At 43.4% G+C, this 24804-nt stretch overlaps 1 protein-coding gene across 1 annotated transcript; it reads right to left on the reverse strand.

The window, feature by feature from the left end:
- Nucleotides 1-866: 866 nt before the first annotated feature.
- On the reverse strand, nt 867-7436 carry LOC119483366 (zona pellucida sperm-binding protein 3-like). The gene is made up of 11 exons (XM_037761405.1): nt 6919-7436; nt 6745-6844; nt 6233-6348; nt 6039-6157; nt 4799-4905; nt 4071-4248; nt 2891-3008; nt 1885-1976; nt 1682-1776; nt 1138-1242; nt 867-1023 (listed from the first exon to the last, which is right to left on the reverse strand). Exons 1-11 carry the CDS (start codon nt 7297-7299, stop codon nt 896-898), a joined length of 1539 nt encoding a protein of 512 aa, XP_037617333.1. The 5' UTR covers nt 7300-7436; the 3' UTR covers nt 867-895.
- Between the last annotated feature and the right edge of the window lie 17368 nt (nt 7437-24804).

A 24804-nucleotide genomic window follows, 5' to 3' on the forward strand; every position in this document is an offset into this window, starting at 1 on the left:
TTCCTGGGCTTGTGAGCAACAGTTCATGATGAGCCCCATTTCGTGAATACTCCCGCCACTGGCAGAAAGCTGGAGGGGGGGGGGAATTAAAGGGAAAAGCCGAAAATGGCCCGAAGCTAAAATATGACTATTGTTACCGGAATGGTGCTTTATGTTTTAGTGCGCAGCGCGGTGCCAATGGCACTCTGCTTTTCATTCCTTTTTTTTCAAGGGTTTTCTTTGTGGATTAGTATAAAAATGGAAAAATCTCATGCGGCTCAAGTGAATTACATGGCGGCTCGGTAGTAATGGTGTGTACTAAATTAGCTCCCCGAGATCAGGGCAACGACTGGACCGGCTGCGTGCTCCCTAAAAATTAACCATACAAATCATCCATGCATGAATTAAGCATAAAGGCCGGCGCTTGGGGGCATTTCATAGTTTGCACACTTCTTGTCTTGTTTGTAAAGCACTTCACATTAATATTTGTACATAAAGGTCACTCACCGGCCACCCCCCGTTTTTCCAGACCTGCCCCTGTGCATTATGAAAACCATAACCATATTAAGCAAAGTATTCATTTACTGCATCGTGCCACAAAAACTGTAAACCCCTGCTTGGTATTAAAGCCCTGTGATTGATAGAGCAATATACGGTGCCTCGTTGTGTACACAGCATACATTTTATGGCCGGGGTCAGTTTCTGCGAGGCTGGACACTACAGCTTAACCCCTTTTAACCCGGGCAAGCCTATAACCTGGAATATAGTGCGCGGCATACTTTGATAACCAAATAAAGCAGAGTTTAACTCAGGAGTTTAAAGCAGGAAACAAATCTATGGTCCTTTTTTTCCCCCTCTATAGCAAAGAGTAAAAGGAAAAATGTGGCTTGGGTTATAAATGTTTTATTGTCTTAAATCAGGTGCAAACAAAGTGTCCAGTGGGCTTGGACTGTCTGCTGCGAATGATAGCACCCATGAAAAGTAGCAGCACCACCGCCAGCGCTGTACTCGCTCCAAACAGCAGGGCTATTGATGAACGGGAGGCTGAGGATGGAGAGCAAGAGACAAACATTATCGGTTGCATTGGTTACAGCGTTTAGCAGGAGAGGAAAAAAAGTGGATTTGAATGTATTTTCCAAACCAGCGGTGCCGTCTTACGTGCTTGAGTCACTTCCTGTGTTTGGAGCTCGGTCAGCTCCTCCAGCAGGATGCTCTCCTCCAGCACGATGGGGCCCAGAGCCACCGTCTCTTCCCACTGCAGGTCTGGAGGAAGAAGTGCAACATTGGTAGGATGGAGGGGTTAAGAAAAAACATCTACTTAGCGCAGCTGATTCAACCGTTCACGATACGACTGATTGGCTGGACAATTAAAAAGGGATCAGCTCAAAATCAATCCTCCAAAGATGCATAAACAGCATGTGTGCCAAATGATGGCAAGTTAGCTTGTCTAAATATGGGTGCAACCTCTGCCTGGCTGATTAGATTTCACTCTTTTGGGTTCATTTCTAATAGGATTGGGTGAGGCTTGCTACTTCACAACCATTCAGATGGACATACAAATCCTTTTTTTTGGGATGTCCTTTTGAGAATTGTACCGGAAAATATTCAATATGACAACAGTGCGGTATCAAAATGTCTCCCCTGGGTCAGTGTGAAATGTTCATCCCTGAGTGTAATGTAGTGTTGCTTCTGTAAACTGTACCAGCATCTGCTGCAAGGCTTCTTTTCAGTCTCCGCTCACTGCAGCTGGTCTCACAGCAGCCGCACACCTCATTGTCTCCACCTGATGCTACCCATCTGTCCAAGAGCAAAGAAAACAGTGTGTTACAGAGGCTGAGGAAATCTTGTGGAAAAAATATATATTTAAACATAACGGGAAATCAGTCAAATTAAAGAAACAGTCACCTGTTAGCTTCAGTCAAGAAGGAACATGCTTTGTGTTGCGAGTCGATGGAAACGGAGACTTTTGTTGCTCTCAGGCGACATGTGATGTAGAGCTATGAGGACATTAAAAGACATTATATACATTAATGGGGTAGTATTAAAGGGGACATATCATGTTCATTTCCAGGTTCATACTTGTATTTGGGGTTTCTACTAGAACATGTTTACATGATTTAATGTTCAAAAAACACATTATTTTCCTCATACTGTCAGCCTGAATATACCTGTATTCACCCTCTGTCTGAAACGCTCCGTTTTAACACATTTCAGCGGAATTGTGTTTCCAGGCAACAACTTGGGTCCATGTTTACTTCCTGTCAGCTGATATTCACATACACTGCAACAGGAAATAAACTGGGACACATTTAGAAATGTTTACTTTAAAACTGTGAAATTGTCTATATATTTTGTAGATTTGTGACATCACAAATGTACAGAAATCCTGACAGCTTGTTTCAAACGCACAGTGTCTGAATACGAGCTTTGCGCATTTCTCTGTGGATTGAGCGTTTTGATACTTTCACAGTTTTTATATTAAAAAAAAGACTTGAAAAAACTTTTTACAATATGGGGCCTTTATGATTCATTAAAGCTCTTATTGTTCAGATCTTATTGTGCACTAAAGAGGTTTTCAGAGTTGGCACTGGCTCGTATTCATGGCACAGCTCCATTCTGGCTTTTTCCACCTATATTATAGTTACCTGAGAGGGCTTTTATGTCCTCAGCTGGAAAGTATTTGAACTTTAAGTATAGATAGCAACCCAGGGTGTTACGGCCTTCAAACAACACTTACTAATGTGTACATTACATGCCAACTTAGCACGTCAGAGACACACAGAACAGCTGAAAGGATTGTTAAAGTAACACTTTGGCTTGATCAGATTGCTTGAATAGTAAATTAACCGCCTGAAAAGTCAAATGTCTAACTATATGATTCAAGATCAGCATAAACACGTCTGGTACTTACTGAATTCCTGTGATCTCGGTGGAACCTGAAGGCTTTCAGCTGGAAGTGAAGTTTATCCTCCTGGCTCCGCTGCATGAAGTAAGACTTGGCTCCCGTCAGCTTACCGTCACTTAAACACCTTATATGGCAAACATACAGGCACAGGATTCATATTCATACACACAGACGGACCATAAATGCTCTTAATACCCTTACAAAGAAGAAGTTTATTCAAGTGTGCTTTTAGTATACTTAAACTTAAAATAAGAAAGTATGCTTTCAGTTTACTTTTTATGTACTTCTCAGAGATATACTTAACGGAACTATACATAAGTATCCTTCAGTACAAGTATACAGAAAAGTCTAAGTGTACTTGGCAATTATACAGAAAAGTATATTTGGCTTAAACTGAGTAGGCTACAAGTATATATAACTAGTAAACTAACAATATGCCTATGAGTTCACTTGTAGTATAATTCATATAACAGTTGCAGTACAAAATACAACTTGGATATAAACTAATTGTGTACTCAAAGTTTACTACTCTTACATTTAATGTATACTTTTATAAACTAAAAAGTGGGCCAATTTAGTCCCAAGAAGTATGGAAGTAGTATTCTTACAAGTATACTACTAGTACATTTTTGTTGGTATACTTATTACATAAAGTATACTTGGGAATATACCTGAACTATACTTAAGTTTACATCATAAAATAAACTTGAAGTATACTTCTTTTTGGTAAAGGTACCCTCACCGAAAAGAAGTTTATTCAAGTGTACTATTAGTATACTTCTTTTATACTTGAAATAAGAGAGTACACTTTCAGTTTACTTTTTGTGTACTTATCAGAGATATTCTAAACACAAGTATACATCAGTATACTTGGGTTATACTGACAAGTATACAGAAAAGTCTAAGTATACTTGGCTTATACTGTAAAGTATACAGAAAAGTCTAAGTATACTTGGCTTATAGACCTACTTGTACTTAATCTTTTGATCAAGATATACTTAAGAAAAGTATAATTAAGTATTCTTGCCTTATAGGCCTACAGAAAGGTATACTTGGTTTGTAGCTGTGCTTACTTTTTGATAGAGTAGCCTATTAAAGTGTGTGAACTAGATACAGTATGATATGCAACTAAACCTAAATCTTGATTATTAGGACTAGCTTAGACAAATACTGCCCAGCTTCTCACCCGTGGTTGCTGACGAAGGGGTAATTGGGTTGCGAGTTGGGGTCGGGGCTCGCGGTGGCCACGCAGCTGTCCACGTAGACCCTCAGAGGAACGTGGTGACCCCGGAGGACCGCCGCCTCGATGTGCATCACGTCACTCAGGAAGTAAACACTGGAGGGCCTCGGCGACTGCCAGTCCTCTAATCAAATACAGAAGAAGAAGAATATAAGTAATGCTGGGGCCATCAATCTGATTAGATGAGAGTTAACTGATGCCCGTGGGGGAGAGTGGGCCATGTAGCAGATGGCATATAGGTAACAATAAGAGAAAAGTACTTTAAATGAATCACAGATATCATTAACCTAGGAGAAACACAGATGAGCGTCTGCGCCTGCAAAAACTAAACTTTCATAACTTCATTCAGACAATTTGGTGCAGTCGCTGTCTGCAGTGTTGGAATTAATTAGAAAGCATAATCAGCTGTTTATTGATCACTTTATTGTGCGAGTGACCCCGTCAGGTCAGCCGCACCCTACGAGGCGTGTAATTTCAGCTCATCACCATGCATCAAAAAGTTCCCCTTCCTGTTTATCAAGTCACTGCTTAGCATCTTTTAACAGTCCCTGTGATTGCAATTACAGCAGTCGCTGGGGAAATTAGCCAAACCGCCCGGCGCAAATCAAAACTCGCAGAACATCAGCTTAGTTTTTTTTACATTTTTTTTTATTTTGGAAGTGTGTTCCCCCCACCTGTCACGAGACGCAGGGAGAAGTGCAGCTGCTGCTCCGCCAGCGTGTTGGAGGCGAATGGCGTCCAGGTAGGCCTCACGGCGCCGCCGCTGCTCACATCATGCCTCCTGTGAGGACAATTACAGGAAGGACGGGCATTTCACTAGAGAGAGAGGCAGAAGAGTGTGTGCCTCAGGAGGAGAGAGAGTAAATGTGACAAATAACACTTCTGGAGGGGTCACCACAGTTAAGTTCAAACCTTTAAAGACCTTAAAAGGGATAGTTTGGGTGTTTTGAAGCCCCCAGCTTGGAGAAGCAGACAGGAGTTACCGCACAGAAGTAAAGCGATGTACTGCTGTGGACGGGGCCGGCAGCAAAACGTATTTTAGACACCCAAAAAAATCTATAGAGTTAGAATATTTTACCAGTTTACCTTGCGGTCAGACAGCTATACAGTCTATGTTTCCGCCGGGGAAACTGATGCCGTTATCTATGCTCTCGCCAAAGCAACCAGACTCCATTGAAAAAAAACACTAATTTTACCTCGCAGAAGACGGCGATTGCTGGTCTACCACTGCTTCAATTGGTTAGTTTGTTTGTGTTATTGTGTGACTTTGGTTAGTTTGGATTCACCAAAGTCACACAATAACACAAACAAACCAACCAATCGAGGCAGCGGTAGACCAGCAACTCCAGTGTTCTGTGAGGTTAAATTACAGTTTTTTTCAATGGAGTCTGGTGGCTTTGGCGATAGATGGATAAAACGGCTTCAGTTCCCCATCGGAAAGGGCACCAGTGAAAATATTCTAAATATAGCTTACACTTAAGCTGAAATTGATTTCTTTTTGGTGGCTAAAATACGCTTTGGTGCTGGCCCCATCCACAGCAGTACATTGCTTAGCTTCTGTGCAGTAACTCCTGCCTGCTTCTCCAAACTAGGGGTGTGCTAACCGCCATCTACTGTAGGTAACACACTGACTGTGGATAAGTACCTCATACAACCCCGCTTCAAAACACCCAAACTATCCCTTTAACACCACACAGAATGCAATTTAAAACCTGTTTACTGGCCAAAGTGTGAAGGAAAACCAGTAGAGATAAGGCCTAGAATGATTTATTATTATGGCTTTTGTTGCCAGTAAAAATATCTAATTAAATACCTCGTAAGGTAAGGCTTTGAGACCTGCAGATAATCTGTGCGAACAGCAGGGCTAGACTTGGACTTGAATCGAGGCTAAGGGGGGAAATAATGAGACTGTACCTTCGATAGTGGCATTCAATTACCACCTCAGCAGGGTTGGTCTTTAAAACGAAGGTGCTGCCAATGGGTGTCGGAGAGTAGATCAGAGTAAAGGAGTAGATGACGGTTTCTTCAGTCATCTGATACAAGAAAAACAGTTACTTCAAATACACAAAAGAGTGGGTGGACACTAAAGGAGGCAGAGAGCCACACACCGTCACCCTGCAGCCGCAACCATGTAACTCTGTCTGGAAGTGCAGGACGCGAGCGGTGTCGAGTGCGGCGCAGCCTCCTAAGGTCAGATCACTCGGACGGATCAACTGGCCGTTTCCTAGGAACAAAGAGGAAAAAGGTGCAGCTTAAATCAGGGACCATTATACCTGGGGCCATCTCTCCTCCCTGGTCCAGTCAATAACACTCACAGCAAGAGGAGGTTCAGCCACAGGACAAACAAAAAGCTTTCTTAATGCATCACTGAGAGTCAGCGTTTGAGCACGGATCAGCCATGCAGGAGTGAAGAAATAAAAGGAAACATAATATTGATCGGTCCGTAGTCTGCGCCATTTGCAGTAATCAGCCCTGAGTGTCCCATCTTCACCGTTCCATTACATTTTCCAATTCGGGCCTCTAACCTGAACCCTTTCTTTTCCAGACCATTTTAAATGGGCTTCTGCCGGTGCCACTGTGGACACACACAACGGATCAATTCAAACGAATACACCATTACCTAGGAAGTTCTGTTTGACCTCTACGGTGACCTCTCGTTCGCCACAGCGCGCTGACACGCTGTCAGCCGGCACAGGCACCCTCTGCTCAAACACCAGCACCTGGAATATCATTCACATTTAATCACAGGGAACTTTAAATGGTGCAGAAGATCAAAAAAGGGCTGAAGTCATACCTTTGATTCTGGCTTGACAGGCGGGTTCAGATCAGGGCCTTGAAACGCCAGTTTGAACAACTCTGCAGCCTGCTGCTCTGAGGTCAGCCGGCTGGCCTTCGGGCTCTGCGGGTTTTGATAAGTGTGCAACTGCTCCACAAGAGGCGGTTTTTGCTTCCTGAGCTGGTGGATCTTGAGGCGGTGGGTGACAGGACGACTGTGCTCCGTCCGGTTTGACTGATGATCTGCCGTCTGCGCTGATCTCGGCAGCAGTGAGCTTGCTGTCAATTTTTCTTCTTGTGGGATTTCAGTCTCATTGGTGCTGACGTTTTGTGCAGCACAAGGATTCCCACCTGAGAGGAGAAGCGCAAACCCGAACAGAACCACCTTTCTGAGCCCCATCACAACTTATCACACAGTAAAGTTGTGATGGTGTTTTTTTTTTCAGAGCACTGCTGCTTTTTTGTCTTTTGATCAAGTTGTGGGAACTTGGCTCGGGCTCCACCTCCTCCTAATGACTTGATTGGATTCCAGCCTGGAGGATTCAATCTCTGAAGCTTTCCTTTCCTCTCTTCCTTTTCACTAAATACAAGTGCAGATTAGATGATAGCTGCTTGGCTGTGCACTCCAAAAGGCTGAATTTACAGCCTGTTTAGTCCACTTCTATGAGGGGTGGAAGTAAGAAAAATTAATTGATAAAAAATTGAGTCAATGGGGATGAATGTGAATTAAAAAAAAAGGAGCCGTAAAAAAATAGATGTGAAATGAAAAATGGAGTGATAAATGATCAAGTGATTTGGTTAATTGACGACAGTTTTTCTCGTTCGCAACACCCAACTGACATTTATCATTTACAGCACGCAATTTTTCAGCACATTCGGCACAAAATGTCAATCAAAAACCACGTCCACTGACTACAGTGCAGGCGAACGTCTGCACAAAGTTAGGCTGCGCTAATAGATCCACTTTTCCTTAAATGATAAATGGGAATTTAGTGTTGTCAATGATGAATGTGAGATGGCGAAAATGATGAAACATGGCTCTGTTTTCATCATATCATGACTGTTTTAATCAAATTGGCTTTAAAGTAATCAAGTCAAGTGATAATTTATCACTCAATTTTTCAATTCACATGCATTTTCATCACCTCTAATTATTTTTTGTTACTTCCACCCTTCATACGCTTCAACTCTCTTCATGTCAAAGCAATTTAATTAAATAATCATATGTGGAAAAAGCCAAAAATATGGAGCATTCTGTAAATGTTTTAAAGGCGAACCCCGCCTGCCAAACCTCCACTTGTCATGATGCTAATGAACAAAGACTTTTATAAACAGAAACAAGCCTGACCCTAACAGTGAGTGGCTTTCACTGCCCCCACGAGACCAATCAATCAACGCTTTCAGGGAGTTGGAACCACCGGGGTTTTTTTTTTTCATGCCGCGCGGCCTTGAATGTCAAGGCTACGCGGTCAACAGTCTGCGGAGTTCAGCGGCCGCTCATAAAAACCTCAGATTTACGATCATCTTCTCTGTGAGACTTCACAAATGTCACCACCGCCGCGGGTGCGTGACATGTGACAGGAAGCAGAGGGCGGGGTCTTGAATCGGTGCCAGCAGCAGGCACGTCAATCACACATTGGCGTACCTGTTGTGAATCAGTTTCTCCTCCACCAAATTACTCTTAAGTTTCTTTTGAATTTAGAAAAGAAAAATACAAAATCTAAATGTGCTTGTTCTGGCACTGAAGTTACGGTATATTATGATGGTATTGGATGCTAATGGGAGAAAATGTAAATATTCTAGAGGATCATTTTATACACTTTTCAAAAATTCTGTCTGATATAGTTGCATTTCTTTTTAAGGATAAAGCTGGTGTATATTTCTTATTGTCAACAAATCCCATAAAAACAACAAAACCAATAGTGTGCTATAGATAGATGGATGGATGGATGAAACTTTTTCCTCTTAGTTTCAGCTTGGATTAAAATAATACATTTCATTTTTATGATATAGACAGACTCTAAAATCACCATTTCTCAGCATCTGCATTCATACTTTTTGGAAATGGAACGATTTCCAGCAAGAACATATGGGAGAAATAAAACCCTAATAAGATTTAATTTAAAGAAAGTCTCTGTTCTAAAGGCTAATTTAGTTAAAATCACTACTTCCTCTTGATACAGACACACTAATCTGGGCTGGCCTACAGGAATACATTATAGCTCTTCCTCTCTGTCAGGATCTCCCTGCAGACTCCCCAACAGAGAGGCTGCTATTGTCAGGAACTGGCTTTTATCTTTTGCTGATCAGCGGCGAAACAAAGAGAGAGGAGGTGTGTGTGTGTTTGTGTGTGTGTGTGGTTTAGGAGGCTGGAGTGAAATCAGTCCATCCCTGCCAGTCAGGCCCCTTCTGCAACCCATCTCTAACTTGGTTAGCTGCCTCTAATTTGGCCCCCGGAGGGCCCTAATGTGGCCCCCGTGAGGGTTTCTGAAAGGGGCCTGGCAGCTTCCACCTCCACACACACTGCTGCCGCCACTCCCATCAGCTTCTGTTTCCAATAATCCTGCTGCATTTTTGAGACAAGGACAGGATGATGCAGGTAAATAGGCCGGTCCTCTGTTTAGACAATAAACTCATACACACGCTACCAGATGGAAAATCAACCACGCCGACGACGCAGATGCTCAGCGACAGCAACACACACACACACACACACGTCCCTCGTCACGTTTTGCTGACAGCACAAAGTCACGGAATCGGGCTCGATTTGGCCTGCGCACACTCTGCACCATACGGATAACGGTTATGGAGGCTCATTAAAAACATGTAGTGGGAGATGGATTAGTTATAGCCTGCTGTTGTGGTGGGCGAGCAGCGTTCGAGATCAGCAGATTTCTATGCGTTTTGTCAGAATAGATTTTTGCGTGGGACAGGGAGATATTTTCTCCTTCCAACATGTCCTGGCATGTGGTTTTTTTGGCATCGTACGTGGTATGTTGGCAATTTTCTTATAAGGGAGCAAATATGGGTGAAGTCAAAGATGAAATATGTGAGAGAGGCGATAGGAGAACAAGTGTGAGGAGGAAGAAGTTGGAGGGGGAAGGGGGAAGAGAAAGTGAAAACAAAGAAGAAAAATATGCCGGAGGTCAGTGAACCTCGGGGTGAGGGATAACAGACGGCGGCCCGCGGTGTTTGGTCCCGTCCCGTTGGGAGCGACATGAAATAACAACACGCCGGGCCTCTGATTCACGGCCCATCAGCGGCCCTTTCCAACACGTCTCCACACAAGGACACACGAGCACGCCACATACCATATATACAAAAAGGAGACGCACACTGAGAGCTAATGGACTGTTATTAAAGACATGCATCACCTACCGACCACACACATTGCCTCCACACACACACACTCCGACGGGATAATGATCTCCCAGCGCTGCAATAACAGTATCATTTAGCGGTAAAGCCACGGTGACACGGCGAGGCCACGGTGACACAAACACACTCCGGTGGAGAGTTTTTGACATGAGCCTCTCCTCTTCCCCACGGCCGACCTCGTTTTTTATCACAACATCCATGACATTTCTCATGAAGGGATCGCTGTCTCCGCTCAATAGCCCGAGAGAGGCTTTTGTCACGGGCATAAAAGGTCTGATTGACAGGTGTCATCGCCCCGTGTTAGAGGTACAATGCGGCGGCGGGAGAATCAGGAGCTGACCTTTAGCCTCCCGCCACGCCCGACATCATGGGCTCCAAAAGTTCCTCTCAAGGGAGCAACTTCTCATTTTTTGGTGTTATCTGATTTCTATTGAAGAGCTAATCTGATGATATTTAACCGTGCTAACTTTTTTTATTTGTTGTGGAACTTTGAACTGGTTACGAAACAATCTCAGTGTTATACTGAAGCCTCTATGACATAAGCAAACGAGACCATCAGTGAGAAGATTGGCTGTTTCTATGTAGTAGTTTCCATATACAACCACTTGTTATCACATGATACCATACCTCATACATAATAAACCATCTCATGACAACTGAGCAACTCCATCTCCAGAGGAAGGCCACAGAATGTAGTTTCAAGTTTGACCTTTCGAGGATAGTTTGTGTCAAACTCCATAAATCTATTTTCCCCTTCAAGAGGGAAGTAATTACGTTAAAGCAGGAGTCTCAAGCTGCGAGACAATTTCCTATTTCCTCAATTTTCCTCAAGTGGCCCCCCCCCCCTAGGATACACAAACTTGGCCATGTGGCCCCCAGGTAATTTGAGTAATTTGAGTTTCTGGCCACCTTCGTAAAGTAAAGGTCTATATCTTTTGAGTGGCAAACACTCACGGCCGAGGTTTTAAAGGTGGGAATGTAAGATATAGGAGCTACAAATTCACAAAAGTCAGAATAAAAAGGTATGAAAATGGCCATTGAAACTTCCCAGACCACTCCTTTCACCAATAAATCCCTAAAGACGCTACTTCGGGTGGAGCTTTTGGAATTTATTGCAACTGCGGTGAAGCTGACTACTCTTCCACTGTAATGCCTTTTCAGAGGTGAATCTATGAAATGATAAATGTTGCATAATGTAGCCTATACACATCCACGTCTTCTGAGCAGTGTTTCCCACTTAAAACTGCGCTGTCACTTGCTGCACAACAAGATATATGAATCTATATGACCTTTAAATATAAGAGATGACAGGAAACAAATGATGCGAGCACATTAACGTACCATATGGTGACGCTTTTAACCAGAGTGCTTTGCCATGCCGCGTGAAACGTGGGTGGCCCCCGATGGGAATCAAACAGCGTGAACAATGACCTCATTGACATTGTTTTATCCCAGTGTTTATATCCTCACAATGCATTTGTAAATGGTGCCGTTTGACTCTGCCGTGGTAAGAAAAAGGGACATAAATGGTGTGTTTGTGCGAACGAGGGTAACATGTCTTCCTTACATGGGCAGCCCCCCGCTCTTCTCTCGTCGCTTGAATCTTTCTCAGTTATGCTGCAATCCAAGCCTTTTGTTTAATAAACAATTTGTCAGTGATGTATTGAACGCCAGCTCTAATTTGATTGTCTGTGAAATGTGTATGGAGGTGGCTGCCTGCTCCCTCTCTGTCTCTCTCTCTCCGTCTGCAGAACCAACAGTGATATTCTTCCCCTGCAGGTGTGTGTGTGCATGTGCATTTTGTGTGCGCATGGGATGAGGACGGTGGAGCGATCCTTAAGGGTTTGCAATTACATCTAAACGGCATAATCGGACATGATGGATGGCTATTGCCTTTCCCCAATGTCTAGACCTCAGCTCCAACCAGCGCAACGAGGTTATAGGAGAGTGGGAAATGATGAAAGATTTAATAGTTTTGTTCTGCTTTGGTCCCTTTTTTTTCTTCTCTGAAGTCCCCCTCTGGTAACCTCGCCAACATTTGAATCATCGCAGACAAATCAGCCCGTTTTTCTGGGTAAAATGGGCTGAATTACTTCATTTTAGAGCAAATTGGGACATGTTTAAAGGGGGAATTGAATGTTTTGTAGTTTAATCCTCCTTCTTACCTCTAAGTCAGGAAATAGTGGGAGAATTAGCTTTGTGTTGCAAGCATATCAAATATTAACCAGACTGATTTGGCTTGGAAAAAGCTTGAAAAAGACCCATTGTATGTCTTACTGTGAAGAATTTCGTCAATAGGTGGCACTGTGGGACCAAAAGTTCATGCGTCCAGCATCTCAGAGAAGAAAGTACAATCCAGTAAGTGCAGGGCGGTAGGTAGGTAGGGAGGTAGGTAGGTAAAGTGAGGTGTTGTCCTGGTTCTTGAAGCTCTTCCTTATCCATGTTTATAGAGCTCTTCAGCACAAAGCCAGAGGAGACAGAATGACACGGTTTATTCCAACAGCAGCGTTGCAAACAGAGGCCTTGAAGTTGCCCAAAAAGGATAAATTTAGGATCTTAGATGTTAAATGGACAGAATAATTGGGAGATTTGCGTGCACAATTGCGTCCTTTGCGGGGACAATATAAGATTATGCATGGAGAACTGTGAGATGCTAAAAGCAAGGGACAGACAGAACTTGTCTGTAAATAAAAAGCTTTGTCAGCTGTACCTCCTAATTACCCATGTGGCAAAAAGTGAAAAGCTGCGGCGGGAAAAGCAGCTGGTTAATGTGATGTGAAGACATCAGAAAATCTTCATCGCAGAGGCGCCAACGAATGAGGTCAGTTGCCACTCGCGTCGTCGCCGCCGATAGAAGCAACACTCTCGCGCTTCCTGTCAAAATGAATGTTTGATTGTGCTTGTTCGTCTTGGCACAGTGTGACATCACCAAGCTGGCGCCCAGCTTTCCCACGAGAGCCTCATCATTACCCACAATCCCAGAGGTCGACTACGATGTTGTCATCACCACCTGAAATGCCACCATTTCCCACTCTCTCTCTCTCTCTTTCTCTGCTCCGTCTTTCTGCTCCGCTGATCAGGCAGGCGAAGCTGTCACTCGGGAGCAGATGTTCAGTAAGGAAGAGAAAACAACAAACGACTCAAAAATAGACATGATCCCTGGTAGAGATACACGTTTCATGTCCTGGGTGAGGCTGTTGTTGTTGTCAACGCTGATGTGTAAAACAGAGAGGAGAAAAGATGGAGGCATGTCGCACTCTCATTCGGTCTCTGATCAACAGGCCCCTTGTACAGCCGAGCACCTCACAAGACTTGAAATGAGCTCCAACTCTAGACCTGCTATGAGCGCTTCCTACCTGAAGGTTGGCCATGTTTAACGCAGTGAAAATACAACATAGACAATCCATATGACAAAAATTAATACATATAATGTGAACATATGTGAGAAGATGGATTCAGGAGGATGTCAAGCAGCTTCCCGGCGTCGCCAAATAGATAGAGCCAGAGCAATATGACCTCCTCTCCACTGCAAATAGATAGAGCAGAACAACACAACCTCCTCTCCACGCCAAATAGATAGAGCTAGAGCAACACGACCTCCTCTCCACGCCAAAAAGATAGAGCCAGAGCAACATAACCTCCTTTCCACACCAAATAGATAGAGCCAGAGCAGCACGACCTCCTCTCCACGCCAAATAGATAGAGCCTGAGCGACACGACCTCCTCTCCACGGCAAATAGATAGAGCCAGAGCAACACGGCCTCCTCTCCACGCCAAATAGATAGAGCGAGAGCAACACGACCTCCTCTCCACGACAAATAGATAGAGCCAGAGCAACACAACCTCCTCTCCACGCCAAATGGATAGAGCCAGAGCAGCACGACCTCCTCTCCACGCCAAATAGATAGAGCCAGAGCAACACGACCTCCTCTCCATACCAAATAGATAGAGTCAGAGCAACACGACCTCCTCTTCATGCCAAATACATAGAGCCAGAGCAACACAACCTCCTCTCCACAGCAAATAGATAGATCCAGAGCAACAAAACCTCCTCTCCACGCCAAATAGATAGATGCAGAGCAACACAACCTCCTCTTCAGGCCAAATAGATAGAGCCTGAGCAACATGACATCCTCTCCACGACGAATAGATAGAGCCAGAGTGACACAACCTTCTCTCCACGCCAAATAGATAGAGCCAGAACAACACGACCTCCTCTCCACGCCAAATAGATAGAGCCAGAGCAACACGACCTCCTCTAAACGCCAAATAGATAGAGCCAGAGCAGCACAACCTCTTCTCCACCATAGAACCTAGAGAGAGGATTTTTGATTTTTGTTTTTAATTCACAGTTGCTTGGATTTATCTTAAAGGTTCCGTTCCCCCTCTGCAGCCATTAAAATGCAAACACCCACGCCAATATGATCATTGGAAACATGGCAGAAACAAACGACTTTGTGAAATAGCCGCTGGCAGAGAAATCATTCTCGCACTAATGGCGGCAGCTCGCAGTCCTGACAGAAAAGAAAAGTAGTCCCCCCCCCCCCCCCCCACCCTCGACTCTCCCTGTGACATTCGGAGAGATATTTACCTTGTAAAGATCTTGACATTTCGCTGCACGCTCTAATAACATCCTGAAATATGAATAAGAGTGCACAGAGTGGAGAGGAGCCCCGCAGAGCTTTTGTTAACAGGTATTGATTGATACCGAGGGGGAAGGAAGGAAGGAGCGGGGGGTGGTGGGGAGCCATGGGAGGGCCACGGGGAGCCGCTCTTTACTGATCATCTGTTAACCTTGTCAAGAGATCCCGCCCGCTACCTCCAACCGGCCGGCGGGCGTCCGCGCTGGTCATCAGAGAGGCTGTGATTTCCTTATCAAAGCAAAAACAATCCAGCCTGAAGCGTAAGCCTCATGTTAGTCAGAAGACGTCCGATCGATATTTGGATGCAGCAAACTCGCAGCAGCGGCGACTGAAATGAAATCTTTGGAAAAATGGCGGCCACGCACAGGTCAACCACTTTAAACAACAAGGGACTCATTAATGCAATACAAAAATGGGATTTCTTATGCTTATATAAGAACTTTATATTGACACGATGAGACTTGTTGTGCAATTATCCCCCATGTGTGGTCTCATCAGCAGCCGTTTTACGTGGCGGTGGTGATGTGACATCCACTTTGATTATAGGTTTTCACTGTCAAATGGCAGAACATTGAGCTAAATTGAGTTTATCTGAGAGCTACTGAGAATGATAACCTTATCTAGAACATATACTTGCCATCTTAGTTTTGTGAGCTTCTATAGGAGATGTTTGTGCCTGCAGACTGTTTTGAAAGTTTGTGTTTGCAGACTTAAATGTGTCAATATATATAATATTTCCATGTACATTCATGTGTCCATACATTCCATGTGTCTTGCTCAAGGACACTTCAGTGTGGCAGATACCCGCTGAAGTTCGAGTGCAGGACTTGAGCTATGACACTAGCAGCACAACTGTAAAAATCTTTATGATTGCTGTGATCAAGAGGAAACCTCGAGGAATTCAAAATGAGCGAATACATTACCGCATTTTATTCAAAAAACCTCCAGGAGCTCAAGATGAGCGCATACATTAATATATTTTATTCTAATGACATGTCATTTTTCCCTGCCATGACTCTAAAAAGCAGTTTAAGGTAATTACGAAGAGATTGTTTTTAATGGAAGATAAACGGCTTACTGCAGGCTGCAGCTGAATCAATACTTTAGTTTGAAACAGTGCTGCATCATTTGCTGAAATTACCACCATTGATTGGTTGCCATCAGTCATTTTAATTTAATTTGAAATGACTGTAAGGAAGGATGGAAAAACGGACTGGGACATTTCATTGTTTGACAGAGTATTGCTTGTCTTCCGAAGGATATTGGAGAGGATCTGCAGGGAAACAAAGTAAATTTCCTCCCTGAAGCGATACAGAATAAACCAAGAATAATGAGCGAGCTTCGGTTTTGCTTGATTCACTGTAATGTAATGATAATAGTGTTTGTTTTTCCTGTTTTCTTTGAAGTCTTGTCAAGTTTGATACTGCAGTCGAATGTCTCAAAAACTGCTTTAATTAACAGATGAGTCTGCTCAACTGAACAACTTCTGCACAGCTCATTATCTGTCAAACGTTCCACCATGTATTGGCGAAAAACTGAGAGAGTGGGATGGTCGGGGATGAGGTCAAACATCCAAGTCAAACGCTGTGCTAATGAGCTTGAATCGTGCCATTGACCACCCACGTGCTGTTGACTCTCAAGCACTTATTGATTCTTTTGGCTCAGACAAGCCGTTCCTCCTCCGATCACTCTGCGACCTTCCGTACTCATCGTTTTTCTCGATCCTTCTCTTATCTTTTATAATGTTTTCCATGACCTTTCTCTCTCTCTCTGAATCTTTCATCTCTAAACTTTCTCAAACATGACAGGTCTTTGATTTGTAGAGTTCGGCTCTCCTTTAGGGCGTGACTGCCGGAGTTAGAGAGGAGATCAGATAACAGAAAAAAACTGCTGATTCAGTCCTCGGCACCGACGGTGTGTTCAATCTGGGATCACCTGGAGGGCAGCTTGAAGTAATCACGGAGGACATGGACTGTTCCGCTGTGGCACTCCGACCTCTGACCTCTAATGAATTGCATTTTTCGGATGGACTGTGTGTTCCTTTCTACGGAACAAGACTGCAAAGGGCATAACTACTGTATATAGCCTGGTCTCTTTAAAATGAGTAGGATTGGTCTCCGGTTGCAGCATGGCACGGTTGGGTGGAAAGTTCTGGATGCACCTGTGATGGGTTCAACGGGGTTCAATGACTCATGCTGAAGTATTTCTTATCTAATTATGACAAAAGCCCATCTAAAGAATGTACTGAATTGTTATTCTATATGGTGAAACCCTGCAATTGAATGAATGGGCGTGTTTACAGTGGAATAAACACCCTGTCAGGAAACACAAAAAGGGACGGGTAGACTCCCAGCGGCTGGAAGTTGGCTGGCAACCGGCTGGCACTCGGTTGGGAGGGGAAATTCAAGGTGGCTGCATCTGTACTTGCCTAAATTTAAAGCTGCACTAATCAATGGATCAAACCATGTGTAATGTGAAAGGGGTCGCTCTTTTTGGCTTTTGGTTTTTGGTTTTCGGGCCCGCAAAAAAGAAGAAGAGTGAATATTGGACTTACATTCATCAAGTATGAAATTAATGCTAATGTTTCTCCGTGTCTGTTGGATGTGTTAATATTTGCCGATGCAATAGCTGTAGGAACTGACCCCAAAGTGGCCAAAAAAACCATTAATGCAGCTTTAATTTACACTTTTCGAAACATTATAATTTGTGTTTAGTTTAGTTGTGTATGTCTTTTATTTTTGTTGTTTTATTTATGTTACCTGTACAATTAATTGAATATATTTTCAATATAAATACACTGCAAATACGACTTAACTTGCTAGAATATAACTTTGTCAACTCACTTATATCATGACGTTAGCTGTCAGTGGGCCTTGTGTGTGTGTGTGTGTTTGTGTGTGTGTGTGGGATGAGTGTTTCTGTGACAGCCTGATTTACAGGCCATTGGTGTGTTTAATGGAGCCGATGAAGCAATGATCGCTCATCCAATCCTCTCTTGCCTTCTACCCTTTCTGCCTGGGCCTGATACTACCAGCCATCTTTTAACACACACACAAACACACACACACACACTCGACATCTATGTGATGCAAGAACACACATATACCCCCACAAAGTCTGCACACACGCACACACACAAATCCTGCTTTATAGGGGATAATCCAATGACAGCCAATTTGCTGGAGGGATATACTTTTTTCTTTATTCCATTCTTTATTTATCCATCGCTTCTGCTTTTACAAGGCAATTTGTTAGGTGGCCAGCTGCAGGAGGGAAGTATTAACCTAGACTTCCATTACCATGCCTCCCACCCCAACACCACCACCACCACCACCACCGCCGCCACCTCTCCTCCTACTCTCCTCCATCCCCCCTCGCCCGCTCATCCTTTTAAGATTAAGCTATGGACCCAAAAAAAAGGGGGTCCAGTGTAATCATGAAAGTGTCACATTTCAGCTGAGAGAAGAAGAAGCGGTGGCTTCAGGGTCACTCTAAAATTCTCCACTCTTCACTCTCACTTTTATTCGTTCTCTCTCTACCCACCTACGCTTCCTCCATCTCTGTATTCCCCCCACCCTCACTTATTTATTTCAATCTGTATCACTCCTCTTTGCTCTTGTTACCCCTCGTCCGTCTCTTGATTTTGTCCTCCCTTTCTTTTCTACCTTCTCCAGTCTCGTTATGCCTCCACCTTCCTCTCCCTCTCTCTCTGACAGTGGTTCAATAAGCAGTGCCTCCAGAGTGGTCTTGCTCAGTCAGTGGCCAATTACCCAGTCACACTGCCTGTCCTCCGGGACGGACAGGATTAGCAGGATCTGTCGTCTGACCGGACACACACACACTCTCACACACACACACACAGTCTTGGACACCTGTCACTTAGACATGGACAGACAACCTGTGGGTTCTTTTTTGTCCGTGTTTTTAAAAAAGCTCCACCATCTTTTCCTCCAACAGCCAATTTGACAGGCCAGTGAAGAGAGGCTGTGGAGAGGAGGAAATGTATGCTGTATCACATGCATAAAAGCTCACTACAAGCTCCACTGGTGCAGGCTGGTCAGTGTGTGGTGGGAACCAGTAGAGCAACACCGAGAGATCAGACCTCACCTGGAGTTTGCTCAAGGGCAGCAAGCTCTGGGCAACTTGAATTTGCAACTTGATGACCACAGCAGCAACGGGAACATAATGTCACTCACGTCTACTTCCCCCCCAAACTCAGCTTCTTCCTTGTTGTTAGCATTTCACTTCTGCACTGCACTTTCATTGTCTGCTATACATGCTCGAGGACAACAAAATCATCTGTTAATTTACTAAAGAGGATCTTAAAATATTGAAACGTACACCCGAATTACAAAAAAGTTATAATTCTAGCCACTGTAGAAGGGCTGTAACTGTACACTGTAAAGTCATGGTTAAGTACGCGTCTCGGTTCTGGGGTTGTGGTTTGGTACATTTTTTAAGGCAGCAGGGAAAACAAACGAAACACAGATGATCACGCACTTTTATTTTGAAAGATCTAACCGTTAATTAGTGGCTGATTGATGTTGGCATATGGTCATTATGTGTTAGTAATGCTCCATCGTCATCATCATCCAGACTGTATATAAGAAGTGGACGTAGTCACCATAACGTCACCCAATGGTTTGTGGACTGCAGTTTTGAAGCCTCAAGTTCTATTTTTTTTTTTTTTTTGGTGAACTGGCCCTTTAAAAGTGCTTTATTACCAGGGAGTTAATTATTTTAATGCATGACAACCATAGCAGATTTGTCCATAGAAACACGGTATCTCAATTTTATCTAAAAAGAGACTGCTTCCTTAAATAATAGTCCAAGCTGTTTAGCACAAGCCCATCCTTCATCACAGATACAATCACTGTCCTGCCTCCAGTATGAACCGCAGCTTTAGCCAGGACTTACACATTATTCATTCACCCTCCCAAAAATAACACTCATGCGATTATTGTAACGTTTTGTTTCCAGCAGAGAAGAATCGCCAAGCTCGGCCGTGGCCTCTCCAACCCACACAGATCCACCGGTGGGGCTGTCGTTCAAGCTCGTGGTGCGAGGCCAAGCTCAGCTCAAACCTACTTCATTTTGAATTCTAGTCAAGATCCTGACGTTTCCAAAGATACCAAACATGTCAGGCTGAATTACAGTGACATGTGCGTACAATGAGACACAAGACATGCACTGCAGAATTTTCCATCTTAGCAGCCATGTGCTCGTCTCGGGGGTTTAAATATTTCACTGACCTTTTTGTGATATGCAGCACATGCAGAATTTGTTTTTCTAACTTTGAAGGGAAACTGAAGTCTATTTTCAGTCCAGAGTCAAAAGCCTGTTAAGCTTGTCCAGACCTTGGCAAGACTGTTTGGCGCTGGAAACGTGGCTGGTGACTTCTCGTCTCCCTGAGGTCATGCAGAGTCAGATTAAACCTCTTTGGGCCCGGTCACCTCCGTCCTGTGATTACACTGCTTTGGTTCCGCCGGTTCTTTGGCTGTCAGCGCTTTCTGCAATGATTGAGGGAGTTAAATGATGACAGCAGTATGATGTGGCTTACAGGAGGCAGAGGGGCATTATGGGATGGGGAGAAAGAAGGAAAGCCAAAAGGAAAATGTCTGGTTTTTAGCCATGCTATAGCAGTCGGTCCACTACTTTGGTAATATATGAAATATATAGCTTTGTCATTATGCAGGCTGTTCTCATACACCGTTCGTAGCTATACCTACGAAAAGTAATGTAATAAGTAAGTAAGTAAGTTGATTTATTTGTGACGTAACTTCCGTACTTAAATTACGCCACTTCTGTAGTTATTTTTAACCCAAACCACGATCTTTACCTAAACCTAATTAAGTGGTTTTGTTGTCTAAACCTAACTAAGTTGTTTCCTGTGAAGATGGAAGTTTATTTTGAAAAATCTGTGTGCATGTAATGTGCGGAAATTGACATGTGTTGCTGGACTTTCGTATGAGAACGCACGAAAATATCATACAATATGTTGTGTGAGCAGCAGCGTAACATAATTGTTATTGTGTTAACTCAATGCAGAAAATGAGGAAAGGTGCCCACTGGCATTTTTTTAGAGGGCGACCCCTAGACGGTGGCACCTATAGGCGACCGCCTATATGGCCTACGCCTTACGCCGGCCCTGAGCATTTCTGTTGGATATCTTAAAATGTTACTCATCTGTTTAGTTGTAGAGATACAGGACGGAGACTCAACATGCATGTAAAGCTGACAGAACGATGAGGTAAAACGGCATGTTTTTTGAGTTTGAACCTCGACTAGCTGCTCACTAATTCATGAAAGTTTCAAAGACAAAGAGATGTCAAAATGAAGATTTTCTGTGTGCCGTGCCCTCCCAGAGTAAAGCAAACCAAAATGTCTGAGTCACTCTGTCGCCTTCAAACCTTCCAGGATTTTTTTTTTTTCTCTATTTCCCCTCTCTGGCTGTTCGCTGACACGGCGGGAAATGAGGCTGGAAATGATCTGAGGAAGAGCTGGATTCCTTCCTCTGTTTCAAAATCCCTCCGTGAGGCCCTTTTGAACTCGCCCCGCGTCCAAGGCCGGCTTATCCAGCCACTTCAAAGACGCTGGAGACCGCGCGTTACATCACGGCTGCAGTGACCACTGACGGGCTCCCTGCATGAGTGGGAACAGAGAGGAACGTCCTCTAATCTCAGCCCTGCAGAGAGAGGCTTTCAAGTACGGCCTGGCGTTTTCCCTCTCTGGTTGGAGGGGGTGGTTATACTTCCAGCAGGTAAGTGGCACCCCACCTTTTGTCGCCTCAAGGATGCCACAGAGAGGTCTTATAAATCCCCAAGGTTCACTTAACTCTGGCGGAGATGTTTTGGGATTTCTTTCTGGAGCAACTTTCAACCTTGTTTTCTTTAGATTTCAAGAACTTGCAGTATTTTTCTGTCAAAGCTTTGTCACCGTCTTGACTTTTATTTCCAATTTACCTTTTGAATCAAACAGATTTAAAGGTAATCGCGCCCATCTCAGGTCTGCACAATGTCTGAAGGATATTAAGCAGACAGAAAGATGGGATCAATATTAGCTCTTTCTACTATTATGGGATTTAAAGTGTACTTTTACTGAAGTCCTCGGATTTTAAATGGCCCTGTCACCGAGTGAAAAAGGCACAACAGACATATCTGACAGCCTCTCATCTATAATCAGTTTATTGCTCACGAGGAAAAAAAGGAGCAGCGAATGGGAGCCAAACAGCCTCAAAATTACTATCATTCCCTACCTCTCCTCCTGAAAAGCTCTTTTTGATATTGACTGAATCAAAGAGGCGTCTCTGGGTAATTAAGTAAATTATGGCTCGGCAGAATTGTAGACTTGGTTGAGAAAGTACGCCGTATGGATTCCTCTCTAATTACAAAGGAGAGCTGGACAGAAATAGCTCTTCCTTTTCATCCTCAACCTTGGTGTAGTCTAGATGGAGCAGCTGTAAGCCTGGACTTAGCCCCCGCCATCGACCTGAGAACCCACAGTTTATTTCCATGCTTTGCTCCATCCATATTTATACTGTTCCTTGGGAAAGTGTAGTTTGGATTTAGTGAGATGAGGAAACAGAGATACAAGACGGTGTATTGTTGACTTAATGGGGATACATGGGCCTGGGATTAGAGGAAATGGATAGTCTCAAGGTAACATGTGGCCTTGACTTGAGGAAAAGAGGCCAAGCTGGACTTTAGGAAGTCCCGCTCCAAGCAGACTTCCCCCAGCCCCCATTGTGTGAAAAGGTGGAGGAAAGAGGGCTGGTAAGAAAAAGAAAGAAAAAGATATAAAAATACATATAACCTGCTTTTATATACATTTAAATCAGTCTATTTCCTCTGCATGTTTTCGGGAGAAAAATTGAATATTACATGTATAGCTTTGGCTCTGAAAAAAAGCTTCATGATGAAATTATTTGCAAAAATTACAAAAGATATTAAACGAACCCACTGATAAATTTATTCAGCACAAATTCACTCTTAATTTTTTTATTATTTATTATTATTTTTATTTATATATGTATGGGTGTGTGTATGTGTATGTATAAATACATAAATAAATGTATATATATGTGTTTACATATGTACTATATGTATAAATATGTATATATGTATGTATATATGTGTGTATAGGTGTATGTATGTTTTGTTCTTGTTAAATATTTTCTATCTTAAATAGAAAATAAAAAAAATCGTAATAATTATAAATAGATGTTGGACATTTTGTGGATGTAATATTTCATGAGTTCATGTTTGTATATACAGTATATGAGTATATATGTGTATGTATGTATATGTGTTTGTGTGTGTGTGTATATATATAATTTTTTCATTTATCTATTTAGTTATTTTTCTTAGTTGTTAAAAATGTTCTTTCTTAAAATACAAAAATAATACTAATAATAGCATATATACTGTATGTGGGACATTTTGTGGATGTACTATTTCATGAGTTGTTTGCAATAAAAGTATGAAAAATCACTTTTAAATTGAATCAATATGTTCACATCTGCTTCATTAAACAAGGTTCACATGTCGTCTATGAGTCTCTTTGATATGTAATAATACTTTCCCCAGAATCAGGAAAATGCTATATGTAAATCGCCCCCCCCCCCCAAAAAAAAAAGCAGGGCGCCAATCAACTGGTGTGGTCGCCATAGCAACGGTTCTCCCAAATCAAAAGGCGGAGCAGCCTAGCTCTGTCGCTGCTGCTGCTGGGTGGTGTCTGTCAAAAGCACACAGTCATTACCTGTACCCTCGTCCCTTTTGTATTGCAGGCAATCACGGCCCATTCACAGTCTCAGAAAGCACGCCGCCTTTTCTCTCCCAGAAAGTGATCGAGTCTGGCTTTTTTGAAAGAAGCGCAGCGGGAAGCTTTCCCCCCGTGACAAGTTCAGACTGCTTTCCCCTCCTCTCCAACCGCCTCCTCGTCATTGATCACGGCTTCCTTTCACCACACCGAGAGAGAGCCTCCCCGCTATAGAATCAGGTCCGGGGCCGGTCAAGTGAATAACAACCTCTGTCTCGCAATCATGCACTGCGAGCGGGTCTGCTCTGTAATGACGGGAGGGACACCTTCATCACCAGGATCTTCACTTATGGAGGAAGATTCAAATTGGGGGCATTAAAGAGCTTCATCACTCCATACTGTGCTGAGCTGAAGTCATTTCTCCGCTCTCTGATCCCTCAAAAGTACGGGGCTAAAGTTCCAATTACGCGTATACCATGTCACTTTTGCATTGTTGAACTGCTCCTTTCTCTCGGACACCATTTACAGCCTCAGTGGTGTATGATGGGAACATCTTGTGCACGCTCAAAGCCAGGCTTTTCCCTCCGACCCATTTCCGCATGCAAATCAAAGTCGGATCAATCTGGGATTGTCTGATGAACTAATTATGCGGTAATTGTTCTGGTCTAGACCACTGATCCATTGTGTGAGAGCGGCTCTTTGTGTCTCTCCAGCGCTGATTGAGAATGATAATTGGGTTTTTTGATTGGCAGAGGGGCAATTTTGATCTCTCTTTTCTTCTTTGCCCCGGCACATGTACACGCACACCCTCCTCCCTTTCCCTTCCCACACCCTCTTCCTCTATTCATCCGCTATTGAACGCCGGAGATAAATCCATCCAGCGAGCCAAACTGTAAGCTGGTATGGAAACCTTTAAACGGGTTGCATAGGGTTAAGTGATGAGGCAGGGGTGCTATGCATTTGCAATTAGCACATTTGCATAACTTAATTGAGTGTGTTTGGTTGATGGATTGTCATTAAGTTCTGCGGAGAAGAGTTGTGATGACGGCACACCTACGCTCACAGAGGGCTACATGCACAGACACAAAACAGTCTTATTTGACTTTCTCTATATTCTCAGAATTACC

The sequence above is a fragment of the Sebastes umbrosus genome, chromosome 24 (assembly GCF_015220745.1).
Source record: "Sebastes umbrosus isolate fSebUmb1 chromosome 24, fSebUmb1.pri, whole genome shotgun sequence".
Classification (NCBI taxonomy): domain Eukaryota; kingdom Metazoa; phylum Chordata; class Actinopteri; order Perciformes; family Sebastidae; genus Sebastes; species Sebastes umbrosus.

Excerpts from the sequence above, each read along its gene's own strand:
- LOC119483366 (XM_037761405.1), bottom strand. The coding sequence starts at position 7,299 with ATGGGGCTCAGAAAGGTGGTTCTGTTCGGGTTTGCGCTTCTCCTCTCA. Across the intron at positions 6,845-6,918 it reads CTGTCAAGCCAGAATCAAAG|GTGCTGGTGTTTGAGCAGAG; the intron begins GTATGACTTCAG and ends ATGATATTCCAG. Across the intron at positions 1,243-1,681 it reads AAGCCTTGCAGCAGATGCTG|ACCTGCAGTGGGAAGAGACG; the intron begins GTACAGTTTACA and ends TTCTTCCTCCAG.